Here is a 13,595-nt window from a genome sequence, read left to right on the forward strand (position 1 = left end):
TTCGCCCACGCGCCTGCTTCCTGTCCTTGGTTTTGCCATGGCGATTGGTTTCCGATATGATGGAAGACTTCCAACATTCATTGCCTGTCAATGGCCTCCCTCTTCGACAAATTGTCATTTGCGTATACGAAGTAGCTAGCTGTCCTGCGGAAGGGAACCGCGATGTACCAATACATCTCCCATCTCATGGGTTCACGGGCAAAAAAAAAAAGGAGGCAGGACGGTAACCTGACTTCTAAAAGGGAGTATATCATATATTGATTTCGGAAAGGCATTCAACCAGGAGCTAGCTGGCCTTGGCTTTGGGTTGCCCCTGGTCGGGGGCAATAAAGCAATAACATAACGTATAGAAAAAGAAACTCCATCGTCTTTGACAATGATTTCTTTTTACGCTGTTCTTCATCGCTGAGAAGTTAGGCCACAGAGGTAGTTTGGCCATAACTTTTTATTTTTATTTTTATTTTTATTTTTTCTTCCACAGCTCCCCGTTGGGTACGATGGTCAAACCATGTTTTCGCAGCGAAATTCAGACGCAGGGTCATCTTGATCAGTTGAGCATCGCGGACTTAGATGTCCGTATGTTCCATTATATCAACTTTTGCGCAAAGAAAGCGAAGCTGTCTTTGGGTTGCTCATCCATTCTGGCTTCCGACTGATCCGGCCGGTTTTTTGGTAATAATTGATCAGTCACCCCCCAGATGATGGACAAGGAAGGCATGAAAAAAAAGCAAATATGAGCAAAAAGCAAACATCGCGGGTATGCAAGATCCGCATCGCGATCAGCTTCAAAACTCAGTCTGATAGAATCGCAAAGCTCCGTGCATCTTCGGTCGATGGGCCAAAAAACTTCCCAATTAGGGATTACCTGCTACCCCCTTTTTAAGATGCACTTGGGCATCGTATCTCTGAAAAATCTCGACATCTCTGCTACGCCCTTGCATCGTCCTTGCCCTTCAATTTTGCTACAACATGCGCATCCCTCGTCGTGCATGAACGCCCCGGGCTATCCAGTCTATCCAGTCTGCAGCGTACCGGGTTTCAGGGTTTGTCGCTGTCGATCGGCGGCAATGATTGCTGGAATTGGAAACACAGAGCCGGACTAAGCCATGGGGAACAACGGGTAGGGCCAGAGCGAGCGTCTTGCTTTTTGGTCGTCTTCGGAATTTTTTGGGAATATCCCGAGATGTCTCTATCGAGTTCTCCGCCGATTCCGCATGACAGTTTTCCACTTCGAAGTATGCTCGGAAACCCCAGGAGGCAATTGCGAGATTCAGCTTCACTCTTAGTGTTAGGGAGGAAAGTACAGTACAATACCATCTAGTTATCTCGAAGCACTTGTGGACCCTGAACGCTCTAGGTTGTCAACTTTATTGAGCTACTCTGTGCTGATTAAAAGTAATAAGTTCGGGAGCAACCTTATTATTCAAGGATAGTATGGTGCTGTGCTGATTGGCTGTGATACCAAAGAATACAACCAACACCATTGGTAATCAATCTGTTAATCAATAATCACTTAAACAGAATATGAACCACCAACAAAGCCCAAAAGAGCAATTCGGTATTGCCAAAAGGGGTCTGAGTTCTGTAAGAAGGATCCTTGCCGCTATCCGGCTTTTCCTGTTGCGCACATACTATTCCGTACATACTAGTAGGATGGGGCTATCGGGACTTCCATCCGCCCTCGATATTCTCCCGTACGAGAAGAAACATCATCTGCGTGCGCTGCGGAAATGGCTGGCAGTTTTGCAGAGCGGACCTGGCAGGCGCAGTGGTGGGACACCCAGCCTCCGCATTAGTTGGTGGAGAACGCTGCGCAAGAGCGTTTAGGTAATGGTTTTTGATCCTTATTTGCTTTGTTTTCTGCTTGGCTGGTGGAGGAGTGTTTGAAGTCCTAGAGCGAGCCAACAGGGTTCGCCTTCCTGATAGTGGACCCCTGCTGCTCCATATTTGCTTTTTTATATATTTATTTTATTGCCTGCGAACATAGTATGATATTACCCTTTTTGTGTGTGCGTGTGTGTGTTTGTTTTCAGTGCTGTCTTTTGCGCCAACTTTGACTCGACGAACTAATGAGTTATTGCTCACAGATTGCCCCACAAAGGGGGCGCCAGGCCTACTGTCATGCAGAAACATCTATGATTTGTTTTCTTTCCTTCTAGGCGTGTTGCTCGATATATGTATGTATATGTATGAGCAGCCCAGCGGGTGGAATATCGCAATCTGATCTGCCAATGTGATGCTATGTCAGGTCTCGGCCAAGAAAAGCCTCCATTGATGACGAAATGCCGCCCCTCAATTTGAAATCCAACACGGGGGTGCGGGGGGGAAATGGGAGGAGAGAGGGGGAAGCGATTCGCAAACAGCTACCCATGATGCCGCCTCAGAAAGACTCGAGGTAAGGCGACGACTTGGAATGAAGGTTTGGAGGTCGCCAAAATAATGGGCGCCGCGCCAGAGCCTCACCCACCCCGCCTTTTTCCCCCAAGATGGCCAGCTCCTCCCAGGATAAGCGGATGGTTGATGTCATAGGCTCTGAGGAGCCCGGCGTGTGGACTCAAGATAGCCCTGGTAGATTTAGTTTCTGTGGACTCAGGACTTAGGAGGAGGAGGAGAGGCGTGCCCCCCGAAACGACGCACTAATTGCCCAGGCCCTCCCCGAGAAGCCGAGAGCTGACTGCCAGAGGGTGCGACAATTGACGGACTCAGCACTTCTGTTCGCTGTGATTGGATTTTTATATTCCGCTGGCTGGCTGCGATGTGGGTCGCATCCATTATTACTATTACTATTACTATTATTATTATGATTATTATTATGATTATTATCACTATTATTATTTTGTGATATTTTTTTTTTTTTGTCTTTTGCTGCAAGTGATATATGGGGTGGGGAACTCAATATTGTCGGCTGGCCAGGGAGGAACGGCAGCGCAGGCATGTGAATAACACACGCGGCAACTTGCAGTGGAAACTTTTCTGTCAGTTGTTGATTAATGACACACAAGAAAGGGCGACGCAATGGTGATTATTATATTGGGACAGCATTGAACCATTGGGCTAATATACCCGCAGATTCCTTCCATATCATCCTTGCAATGACCTGTGGCGGCCCACCTACATGTGATTTCGTTTGAGCTGTTGGACCAGGCCCCGCAGGCTTGCAATTGAACGGCAGGCAGTGTTTACTTTTGGCCCGGTGGATGCAGATGTGATGAGCTACTTGATCGCGCATCTTAGCACCCCTTCCTTGACTTGCCTCGTTAAGCATCTATGTTGGCAGTGTAGGCAGTCAATGCTACGTTTCAGAAGATTCCTTCTTCCCTCGCTCGGTGGACGGGCTACCCTGGTCACAAAGTCTTAACTATGAGGTTCAATATGCATGCTCACAACCAACATCGACACATATCATAGAGGAGATGTAAGGGCGGGTACTCTGTACTTGCGCTGCTGTTGTATGCCCCGGAAATTATTCCGCTATTTCGCCTAGAAAATTGTTATTGGTCGAAAGGTGGGCATGCTTCTCCTGCTCCCATTTCAAGCAGTATCACCGAAACAGCGGCTGAAGTGGGTGTCTTGAGCTTAATTGATATTGGATACTTCAGGCCTTGCGGTTCGCGCTGCACACCTGGGTAACGTCGCACATTTTTTCCATGAAGATGAAAGCACTGTATTTATTTGTTTTTCCTTTGCAGCAGCATTTTTTCTTTTCTTTTTTTTGTTGTGATGATCTAGGCAGAGTTGGCAATGCCCAGTGCCCGGTGCCCAGGGACCAGCCCCCTGCCTTGCCCTGGACTCCCTGGTGCTGGTTCTTCTTCCTACCGATCTAGAATCTACATTAGAGAGACACCGGGAGATGGGCCAGCGATCCAGAAGTCGCAGATCCTGCGGAGAATACCGCAGGTATTGTACGGTACACACTGTAGAGTCAGTGTAAACTGGCATGGAGATCAAAAAGGGTGGCAGGAGAAGGCCCGTGTACTCAACCCTCCTTTTGATTTCCTCCCCCTCCCCCAGCCTTCCCTGTTATCCCATCTATGTTCGTTACCGTACGGAGTACATAGAGTAATACAGTTGTTATATGCCAGAGAATCTGCGAAAATATCGCATACATGTACTGTACATGCACATGGTCATGTACAGAGAGTACTTTACGGTACTTTGCGTTTTGTGTATGGGTTGAGCATTGGCCGCCTTGCGCACTCTGGGGCCAGAACCGCTGGGATGAACGGGGGAAAAAAGAGGAAGGTCGAGTCGCGCTATTCGATACTAGCGCCGCTCAAGACGCTCATGGACCTGCTCTGCACACATCATGCCTTCTCTTGCTTGTGCCTGTGCCTGTGCCTCAAGCCTCAATTCATTGTTTAGAAGGGTCAGTTAACCAGCCTATCATAGTAGGTACTGGTTATCAGTGTGAAGGAGGAGGAAAAAGTGGACAGCCACATACCTCGCGCTAATAGGGCGATTTCACTTTGAATTCTGATTGATCTCTTTTTTGTTTTTCATTCATTCATATTTTTATTTATTTTTTTTGGTTGACGAGAAAAACATCGCGAGTGGAGTAGATTTCTTGGTTATTTTGTTTTTCCCCCTCCTCTTGTTCCAGAGCAAGCCTAGATGTTCTCGATGTGTTGTTCTGCCATCTGGATCTTTATATTTATTTTGATGTAGACATATATTCAGGGGGCCGAAGAGGCGAAATGGAGCTGGACTCGAGCGGGAAAATACCGTCAGAATCTGTGCAGATCTGTAAAGCTATATCTGATCCGTTTGACTATTTTTATTCAGAGTAGAAACCTACTTAGTAAGCAGTTATATGAGTCAAACGAGCGCTCCATCCACGGGAACTCGAAACATGGGCTTGAAGAATTACTCACTCTCCAACTGTTTTTATTTTATATATATATTTTTCTGAAATGTGGACATTTCGAGTCAAAAAAAAAAAATATACTCGGTGACCCACAGCGACTTGCCGTATCTCTAATAATCTGCCGTCTGCGGTTGATGGCGCGGCTCCGCCTGCAGAGGTGGGGAAGGTATGACTAGTAGCCAATAACCGAGCGTGAAACAGTGGTGACATGACATCATATCTGTGGCGGGGGGGACTGTGGTATCAATGTGGCGCAGGCCAACGTGTGGCGCTCCCCGCACGACCTCGGAAATTGCTTGATGGCGAAAGACGGAGAGAGAACCTCAACCCGTCCCAACTCCACTGGAACGAAGATTAGATCGATAACTGTGGATCGGAACGCTCTAAGCCTCTCATGGCCAACAGCCTGGGGGAAAAAAAGGAGGCGACGGGTTACCTGCGGAAAGGATGAGTGGATTGGACAGCGCAACGTTTGCCAGAGTAGGGAAGGAAACGAAGCTCCCAAGGAGAGAGGAGGGCCCTAATCGCCGAAGTCGCTGGGGCCGCGTTAACAATCCGCGACAATACGTTGTTATGATGGCCCTCTGGCAAGTACAAGGGGACGATAATATGGGGACAGTGCTGGGGGCAGTGTGTGTGGAGGAGAGCATTCTAAGAAGTTGTTGTGGTGAGTTCCGAGGCCAATGAAGAAATCATCGGGGTATCGGTTTCAATGTTTTCGTCATTGTTATCGCCCGGTATTGTCCCTTTCAGCGCTCCGTCCGTCATAACCCAAAAGTCCATGATCTCTATGACCTAACGAGTGCGCTCAGCCAGGGGCCAGGTTGGAGACATCGACCCTTACTAGCTGCGACTTGAGGCTTGCGCCAAGCCCTCCTGCGACGGCCTGGCTTGTTTTACACCCCACCATCTGACGGCGTCTACATCGGCCTGGCGTGGAACCTGGCCCTGCTCCATCCCTAACCCACTTCTATGATGATGATACATGGGATACCTCGACATCGACTGCATGGGCTGGGTCCGAAGTATTCATCATGTACCTCTCTGCGAACAGCTCCAAAGCGATCCTCCCACATCACACCACCCCTGATCCTGTACCGTGGAGAACTGCAAGACTCCCGCAAATTCAAAATGCCCGCCCAATCAGAATCTTCTCACGGTTCCAGAGGATGCTTGACTCGGAGTGTCCCATCTCAACTCTCGCCGGTCTGTGTCTGAGCTAGTGCGCGATACCAGAGGCTATTATTCAGATAGTCGTCACCACTTTGCCCACTAGCAAAAACTAATTTTAGATTGCAGCCCTAGTTAACCTTTCTGGTATCACCCAGCTCCCGGCGTCTGACGACATCGCCCCCTCTGATCCCCATGCCATATATTTGCATCTCCTCGCTGCTGGAACTCAGATTTAAGAAAAGTTTGGAACTCCTTTCCCTTGCCCCCATTGTCGTCCTCCTTCTTCCTCTTCCCTTCTAAACGGGCCTCCTGATAAGCTGCGTCCTGGCTCTGTGTACGCTCTTTCCCTTCATCTCCCTTCTATAGTATAGCTTTCACTATCTCGTCGACACATTGCAATCCGAGTTGCACAGCTTTCACCTTACCAGAACGGAGTCTTTGGAGCTACAATAAACTTTCCCCCACATGTGCTGGATTTTTTCCTGGATACCCGTGCGCAGCAATTGATTACCGGCGTTGCCGTTGCGCCCGTCGCCTTTCTTCCTTTCTCTTCTTTTCACTTCCCTTTTTTTTTTTTTTCTCTCTTTCACTACCAGGGTCGTTCGCTTCTATCGGTCTCTCCTAATGTTTCGCAACCGGTACGTGGAATAGAATACTGCCAGTCGATTACAGCACGGTTTTATACTCCAGGCGCAATTGAATGGTCCTCTTAGCTTAAGCTCTTCTGCGGTATACAGGAAAAGTTCACAGAAACCGGGGGAGGAGCTCTATTCTAATTTTAAACAAAAATTTCCCGAGATTTGCCCCGGAGTTGGCTCGACAACAGCCCAAAACATTCTGGGCAAGATTTTAGCTGATGCGCCCATGAAACAGGCTACCCCACAAAGGTGAGTTCTACTTCTTGTTTGTCTACCAGTGAAAGGAGAAGAAAAAAAATTATCATAATCGTACTTTCCCTAGATGGTAACGTTCAGGAGTTGCTTACATGTATTATTGAGAACGAAATGTAATAGACCAACGATGGACTCTGAAGAAAACAAAGCCACAGAACAAACACCAAAAGGCCTGCCGGATCATTGGAGATTTACCCCTTCCATAATGGACCCCAACTCTTACGCGTTCACGTCGCTTGCAAACCAGCCCTCCACCTACTATACCGCAACACCGACCGGCATGGGCATTTCCTGCCATTCCCAAGTACCTGACCTATCTACTCCCGGGATGACACTGAATTTACTTAGTCCTCTTTCAATCCCTCCCGCAACTTCAGCTACCGATGCCGCTGCGATGCAGTCTGCAATCGACATGAATTCATTTCATTCATTTCCTCCCCACCCAGCAAATGGCGTCGACTCTTTCCATCATCCGCCCCCCTATACTCCGAGCGGTTTCGTAAATCGAGATGCAAGATACGACCCGCTGCATGTTGAGAATTCGCCTATTAATGGGGTGAATACTACTAACCACATTGGATTGATCCCTCACGGTATCGGTTTGTCAACGCCTGTTGACAATCATCCGACTCCCGGGGGTGAGAAGTGAGTTCCTCCTTATTCATAGGTTCCCATTTGAGGATTATACTTTAGAAAGACTCGAACTGACATTTCTGCTTTCAGCTTCCGATTCAATGTAACGCTCAAGGCAGCAACAGCGATGGTCAAAGACCCCGATGAGATCCCCATTACGTATCTCAACAAAGGCCAAGCATACACAATGTCTGTTCTGGATACTGCGCCAATGACGTCAGGCACGCAACCTTTAAAATATCGCACTTATATTCGCATTTCTTTTGAGGATGATGAACAACGCTCAAAGCCAGCCAGTTGCTGGCAGCTCTGGAAGGAAGGCCGTGGGTCCAACGAAGCTCATCACCGTGACGGAAAGTTATTGGCTGTTGAACACGTTGACCCTAACCAAGGCGGAGATGGAGACATCAGGCCTTCCCAGGTTCATCTGGAAACATCTAATTTTGATGGTTTCTCTGTTATTTGGTCCCCGAACCCTGCAACCGGGAACCCATGCTGCTCGATATCAGTTCGTTTCAATTTCCTGTCCACTGATTTCAGCCATTCCAAGGGTGTCAAGGGAATTCCAGTCCGTCTATGCGCCAAAACAGAGGTTATATCTATGGGTCATGGCGATCCACCTCTTGAAGACCGGCCCGAGGTGTGCTACTGCAAAGTTAAGCTGTTTCGAGACCATGGTGCGGAGCGAAAGCTCTCAAATGATGTCGCGCATGTGAAAAAACTTATCGATAAGTTGAAACAACAGATCAGCCAGGCTGAACTTGGGTCTGGCTACGATAGGAGAAAAAGAAGCGGCTCTTTCGTCAAAGGAAAGCTTGCGAGGCATAAGAGAGGGTGGTCGGGTGATTCAAACAATGAGTCAGGGAAATCAAGCCTGGAAGACGACCTCCAGATCAAGCTCTGTACTTTAAAGGACATGTTTTCATCCACTCGCCCCTTCAGCGCTCTCAACTTGAAGGGAGACCCCAATGATGATCCAGACCTATTCCCAGTCCACCTCGGAATTAGCGACGAAACGTTCCCGCCCGCGATAGGCTGGGAGTCCCGAAATAACGCGGACGCATCCTCAATAGCATCCCAGCATGTCTTGTCTCCCGCAACTAGCAACCATTCGCTCAGCTCTTCTCATAACTCTTTTGACCCCAAGACAGGATTTCCTCATCAGCAACAGGTCTATGACGGCTCCCGCCACGACTCGATGGATTGGTCTAGCGTTTCACAACAGGATTCCGATAGCCAGCAGCATATTAGTAACAATGGTCGGTACTTGAGCCACCCTGTGAAGGTCCAAAAGGTTTCGGCTGACGGTCGCTCTGGTAATGATGGCTGGATCGAAGCGATGGATGTCGATGCCACCTACCAGCCGCCGTTAGTCGTCCCAAAGAAGCCCAGTACGTATCCTCCCATCTTTCCTCCCAGCTGAGCTACCCTGTCGTCCACGCCCATGACTGGTCTAACATTTTTACTGGCAGCTTCCTGCTTTTACGTACAAATACGACAACCTTGTGGCAACCAAGTCCCGGATGGTTACTATCATGCCGTGTATCTCTCACAACGCACAGCCAAGGACCTTGTTCATGTCATCTCCAAAAAATGCAAGATCGATGCATCGCGTGTTGTTCGGGCGCTCTGCCTTCGTGGAAATGGGCTCCATGTCATTCTAGATGATGATATCGTCAATGAGCTCCCCGAAGGACAAGACATGGCCGCTGAGATCTCTGAGGTCCGCGATTGCTCATTGGATGCTAGCACGGATGGTGACTCGTCCACAACTTCGACGTCCTCTGGAATCGAAGTCAAGTTAATCTTTTAAGGAAGCTCTCAATCCACCTGTTCCCTAACGTCTGCTGTGGCGTTTCTTCTCTTTTCTCCTTTTTTTTTTTTTTTTTTTTTTTTTTTTTTTTTTTGGTTCATTTCCATATTTTGTTTTCGCTTTTTATTTCCTGGTTGATTTCGGGACCTTCTTCTCTTTCGCCCTTTCGAGGTGCAAATGGCTTTGGTTGTGCTTTTCCAAGTACCTCGGTTGTTTTTCGTGAGATATCTTCTGGCGTTCACGGGCGTGCTTGTTTCTTATCTGTTTTGCCTTTGTTTATTTTTTTTTTTTATATCGCTCTGCTCCTGAGTTTGAGTTGGAACTCCTCAGGGAGGCAATTTGCTATTGAGCCTGGACGCTTACTTGCGTTGGCCACCCCCGATAGGCCCAGAGGCCAGGGACGCACATAACGTGAATCACGATACAAAAGGGAAAAAGGAGTTTTTGAAAAACCAAAATAAAAACCACGAATTGAAGATTGGTAAAATGAAAACGGACGAATATTCGTTTTTCCTGGGTGGCTGGTTTGCTCGGTTGTTTATGCCTCTCTTCCTTTTCAAATATTTTCCTTTCTTTCTCCTTTCCCTTCTTATTTCCAATTTTTAAAAGTCGGATATTTGATTCTCTTGTCATACACGCTTTTCTTTGCTTTTCTCGGCCGGTTTTGTTATGCTTTTTTATGGTTTCCTTTTCTTATTTTTCTATTTCATATATATATTATCATTATTCTTCTTACTGTCACTACGGAGCACATACCCTATACACCAGGGCGTCGGCCTTTTTGCTGTTTTGAAGAAGGAACGCGTTTGGTCGAGTTTTATTAATTCTGTTCACTTTTTGATCGAATGGTGCTTGCGCTCTTCTTTTCTTCTTCTACTACTACTGCTACTCCGTTATTATAATGTATCACCTTTTAATGTTTCGTATTGTTTCCTATTATGAAGCAATGGATCTATTTGTCGAGATATGACACGCCGCCTCCTTTTTTTTCTTTTAAGGTTCAAAGTAATGATATTTAGTGCCTTGACACCCTTAGCTTTCTTTCTTTTTTCTCCCTTTTGGGTTTTTTTCTTTTTTTGTTCCTGCTCGTGGGAGTATCTTCGCTACCTTTTTTTTTGGTTTCCCCTCTCCCTTTTACTTTTGCCTCAAGGATGGCGAATGAAGCCACAGGAAGTTAATTGACGAAGGGCGGATGACGTTTTTTTTCTACTTCTCTTCTTGTTTCTTCCCTTTCTTGAAATTGGCGGTTAACTCTGAGTTGATTATACCTGTTCTGTACCTGTACCTGTACCTGTACAACAGTGTCTTGTTTACGTTGATTAGCCTGCAATTAATATACGTCTCTAATCACCCACGAGATTCATATTTCTTTACCGGAGCAAGCTAAATTTTACAACGCATCTAACGGCAGCTCAATCAATACCCGTAGCTATACTTTACGGTTAAACGCGCCCGTATCATCCATATCTCTCATCGATGAAGTAACAACGCCTTTCCCATCCCACGAACACACAGTTACAGCAACTACGGCAATTACGCGGAATTATAAAAACGAATCCCTTCTTCTTAACACCGCTGCAATATAACCACCCCCCCTTCCTCACCCCATCATCGCCCCCGTCGATCTGAACACCTGGAGCAAAAGGTCGGCTCTTCCCCCCTGGCATCCTTTGTGCAGATTGTCCACGCTAATATAGTAATATGTAGCTAGGAAGTAATACGATGTGAGTGTCCCTTGCTCTACTCCCTGCCTTTCTTTTCCGTCATGGATACATGGATTGGTTAGTTAGCTGTGTATAATTATATAGTTATTACTATGGTTAACATCCATGCAAGAGTGCATGACGTAATGTGTGGAGTGCTTGAACCGCCTTGCCAAGTACAGCCAAGACTCCAACCTAGTTCTGCCAACGCGTGTCGCTGAACAACAAAGCTGAAAACATCCATTAAGTATGTTTGTATGATGTTGTATGGAGAAGGTTATCGGGGACCCGACTTTGGCCATCAGCACCCGTTTCCTTTGCTGTTGGTTTTTTTTTTTTTTTTTTTTTTTTTTTTTTTTAAGGGGAAAGCAATCACAGTCTTAAAAGGATGCTCTCTCTCTCTCTCTGTGAAGTCCCGCTTCTTCAATGGAGCGAGAGAAGGGCTTCTCTGGCCAAACTTTGAACCAACAGATCTTATTTTTTCGCCCCCAGCTTCGAACCCAGGAATTGCGAAACGTGGGGAAAAACGTGCGGCGAATTCTTTCCGTGATGAATTATGACGGAATGGTTCCAGAAACTCCATTTTTATCAATCAAATTGTTAGAACGCCGCGCATCTGATAATGATATCTAGTGATGATATATCTAGCAATTATATTCATTGATGATATAGATAATACCTAAGCGCAAGGCTTTTCTGAGCTTATTGCTTCCATCTGGCACTCAGCTATATGTTTCATGGAGCTCCTCCAATATACATATCTCTAATGACTATTTAACGGCGCGTTTGCCCCTAGCATTTGAAATTACTTGTCTTTTCATCCCCGGATTCATGTGCGAGTGTTAGTATGAAGTTCGCCCTTTGGAGAAGAAGTTTATGCCGAAGGCGAACAGATGAGCGGATTATCGGCCGGCAAAACTCTCGAGGCTAGTCCAAACGCTCTCCTTCAACTAGTTAACAATCTACTGGGTCGGATTGTGTGGGATCGATGGTTGATCTTGTTATTTGGAGCTAGCTTGCTTATTGTCAGGCCACTGGGGCGAAAGAGCTCGATCACCAGCGCCATGATGGTAGTAGAGGGGAACGAACCAATCTAAACCGCCAACACTACCGAGGTAACTATATAGAGTTCATCGCGTGCGGTGGGACTGGCCGCCTGGGCAACCAGTGGTTCAACAAATTGTGCCACTCATCCTCTATCTATGTCTGTCTATACAGGGTATTTTGATTTTTAATTCAAAAATGTTTCCGTTCCTCTCTCCATCCTTTCGTACAAGTTCTCTTTGCCATTTTGCCATTGAGGCGATTCTAATCCTAATTCTTAACTCATGCCTCATGGTCTGGGTTTGCTTGGGATGATGTGATTTCAGACTTTCTTGGCAAAAATTCGGTCCCCGAACGTCCACCTTGGAGGGGGCGAATTTTCATTCATAGCTCCTCAGGCCCGTTTAAAGGTGCCTTTAGATGTTTTTTAAAGTTATGTGCACTTGGAGGGGAGAGAGGGGGGAAGCTCCCATCTGGATGAAGCGGCGTTCACTCATTACAACAGCTTCAAGCTCTAGCCAGCAAGGTAGCTAGCTGTCTGTTTGTCAGAATTGCCATAAAAAAAACATGTCATCTTAAAAAATTAGCCTGGTCAGCTTTCTGAGCACTTTACCCAATGGCCTGAAGCCTGAAAGAGCCAAGTCGATGGGTACTAGTCAGCTAGAGCTGCTATGCTCATTCACTATTATGCTGTTGTGCTAATGAGGGCGAGAGTGGGTTGCACCACGAAACTAACATACTATTGTATCAAACTGAATGAGAATGAACAGGGTCCAGGAACCGGGGATGGGATGTGGGCTTTCGGCGACAACCACAGCCCCACAACCGGCCCGTCTCTTGGCTCAAGTTCAAATTTTGCTATATCTGCGCGTGCAGAGAGGGAAGGGTTATTATAGTTTTGGATATGGATTGGTGGGATGTTTCGGTCTTGTTTTTCTTTCCGCTATGTCTGCCTGTTTCCCTTTGATATTATTTTTCCATCAAGTTGCCAGCCGAGATACCCTGCCTCATGCTTCCCGTGAGACAGAATGGATTGAATGTCTGTCCCCAAGTCGTGGTTGGTGCAGAGGGATGAAATGTCTTACATCCGAGCAAGCTATATCCACGTTCTCTGCTGCATATCCCCCCCTGCAAAACACAAAACTTAATAAAGCCAGTCCCACCAAAATCGGAAAAGGGGAGGGAAATGGAAGGAGAAAAGAAAACCAACATTCGTAACCAAGCTTCACCACACCCGCTCCAAAAGTCAAACTCAACAGCGAAGCTTTTGTGTTGCGGAACCCAAATTTTTTTAACCTCGGGCCAGGTCCATCAGAGGCATGACGCCGCATGGAGCCTGTTGAGTTTCCCCCTCTTGCCAACTGCGGAAAGAGAGGAATGTGGGGTGGTCCCCCCCCTTTTTTTGGCTCCTTGGCCGTTATTGGAGCATGGGTTGATATCATGATGACGTTGGTGGCTGAGGGTGAGAATTG

The 13,595-nt window shown here is 46.9% G+C and overlaps 4 protein-coding genes across 4 annotated transcripts; all 4 read left to right on the top strand.

Annotated features, from left to right (window-relative positions):
• Positions 1 to 497: 497 nt before the first annotated feature.
• On the top strand, positions 498 to 1,321 carry HCBG_07392 (uncharacterized protein; the record flags this gene model as incomplete). Its single annotated transcript, XM_045434441.1, has 2 exons — positions 498 to 576; positions 885 to 1,321. The coding sequence occupies 2 exons, from the start codon at positions 498 to 500 to the stop codon at positions 1,319 to 1,321; spliced, it is 516 nt and encodes a 171-aa protein (XP_045284648.1).
• A 203-nt stretch (positions 1,322 to 1,524) lies between these two features.
• On the top strand, positions 1,525 to 1,827 carry HCBG_07393 (uncharacterized protein; the record flags this gene model as incomplete). The annotated part of the gene is made up of 1 exon (XM_045434442.1): positions 1,525 to 1,827. One exon carries the CDS (start codon positions 1,525 to 1,527, stop codon positions 1,825 to 1,827), a length of 303 nt encoding a protein of 100 aa, XP_045284649.1.
• Positions 1,828 to 2,372: 545 nt separating this feature from the next.
• HCBG_07394 (uncharacterized protein) lies at positions 2,373 to 6,273 on the top strand (the record flags this gene model as incomplete). The annotated part of the gene is made up of 8 exons (XM_045434443.1): positions 2,373 to 2,395; positions 2,420 to 2,568; positions 3,506 to 3,561; positions 3,730 to 4,033; positions 4,666 to 4,743; positions 4,960 to 5,030; positions 5,270 to 5,531; positions 6,164 to 6,273. The coding sequence occupies 8 exons, from the start codon at positions 2,373 to 2,375 to the stop codon at positions 6,271 to 6,273; spliced, it is 1,053 nt and encodes a 350-aa protein (XP_045284650.1).
• Positions 6,274 to 6,661: 388 nt separating this feature from the next.
• On the top strand, positions 6,662 to 9,376 carry HCBG_07395 (uncharacterized protein; the record flags this gene model as incomplete). The annotated part of the gene is made up of 4 exons (XM_045434444.1): positions 6,662 to 6,675; positions 7,051 to 7,575; positions 7,624 to 8,954; positions 9,036 to 9,376. The coding sequence occupies 4 exons, from the start codon at positions 6,662 to 6,664 to the stop codon at positions 9,374 to 9,376; spliced, it is 2,211 nt and encodes a 736-aa protein (XP_045284651.1).
• Positions 9,377 to 13,595: the final 4,219 nt, after the last annotated feature.

This window comes from Histoplasma capsulatum, assembly GCF_000150115.1.
Source record: "Histoplasma capsulatum G186AR genomic scaffold supercont2.12, whole genome shotgun sequence".
In the NCBI taxonomy this organism is placed as follows: Eukaryota; Fungi; Ascomycota; class Eurotiomycetes; order Onygenales; family Ajellomycetaceae; genus Histoplasma; species Histoplasma capsulatum.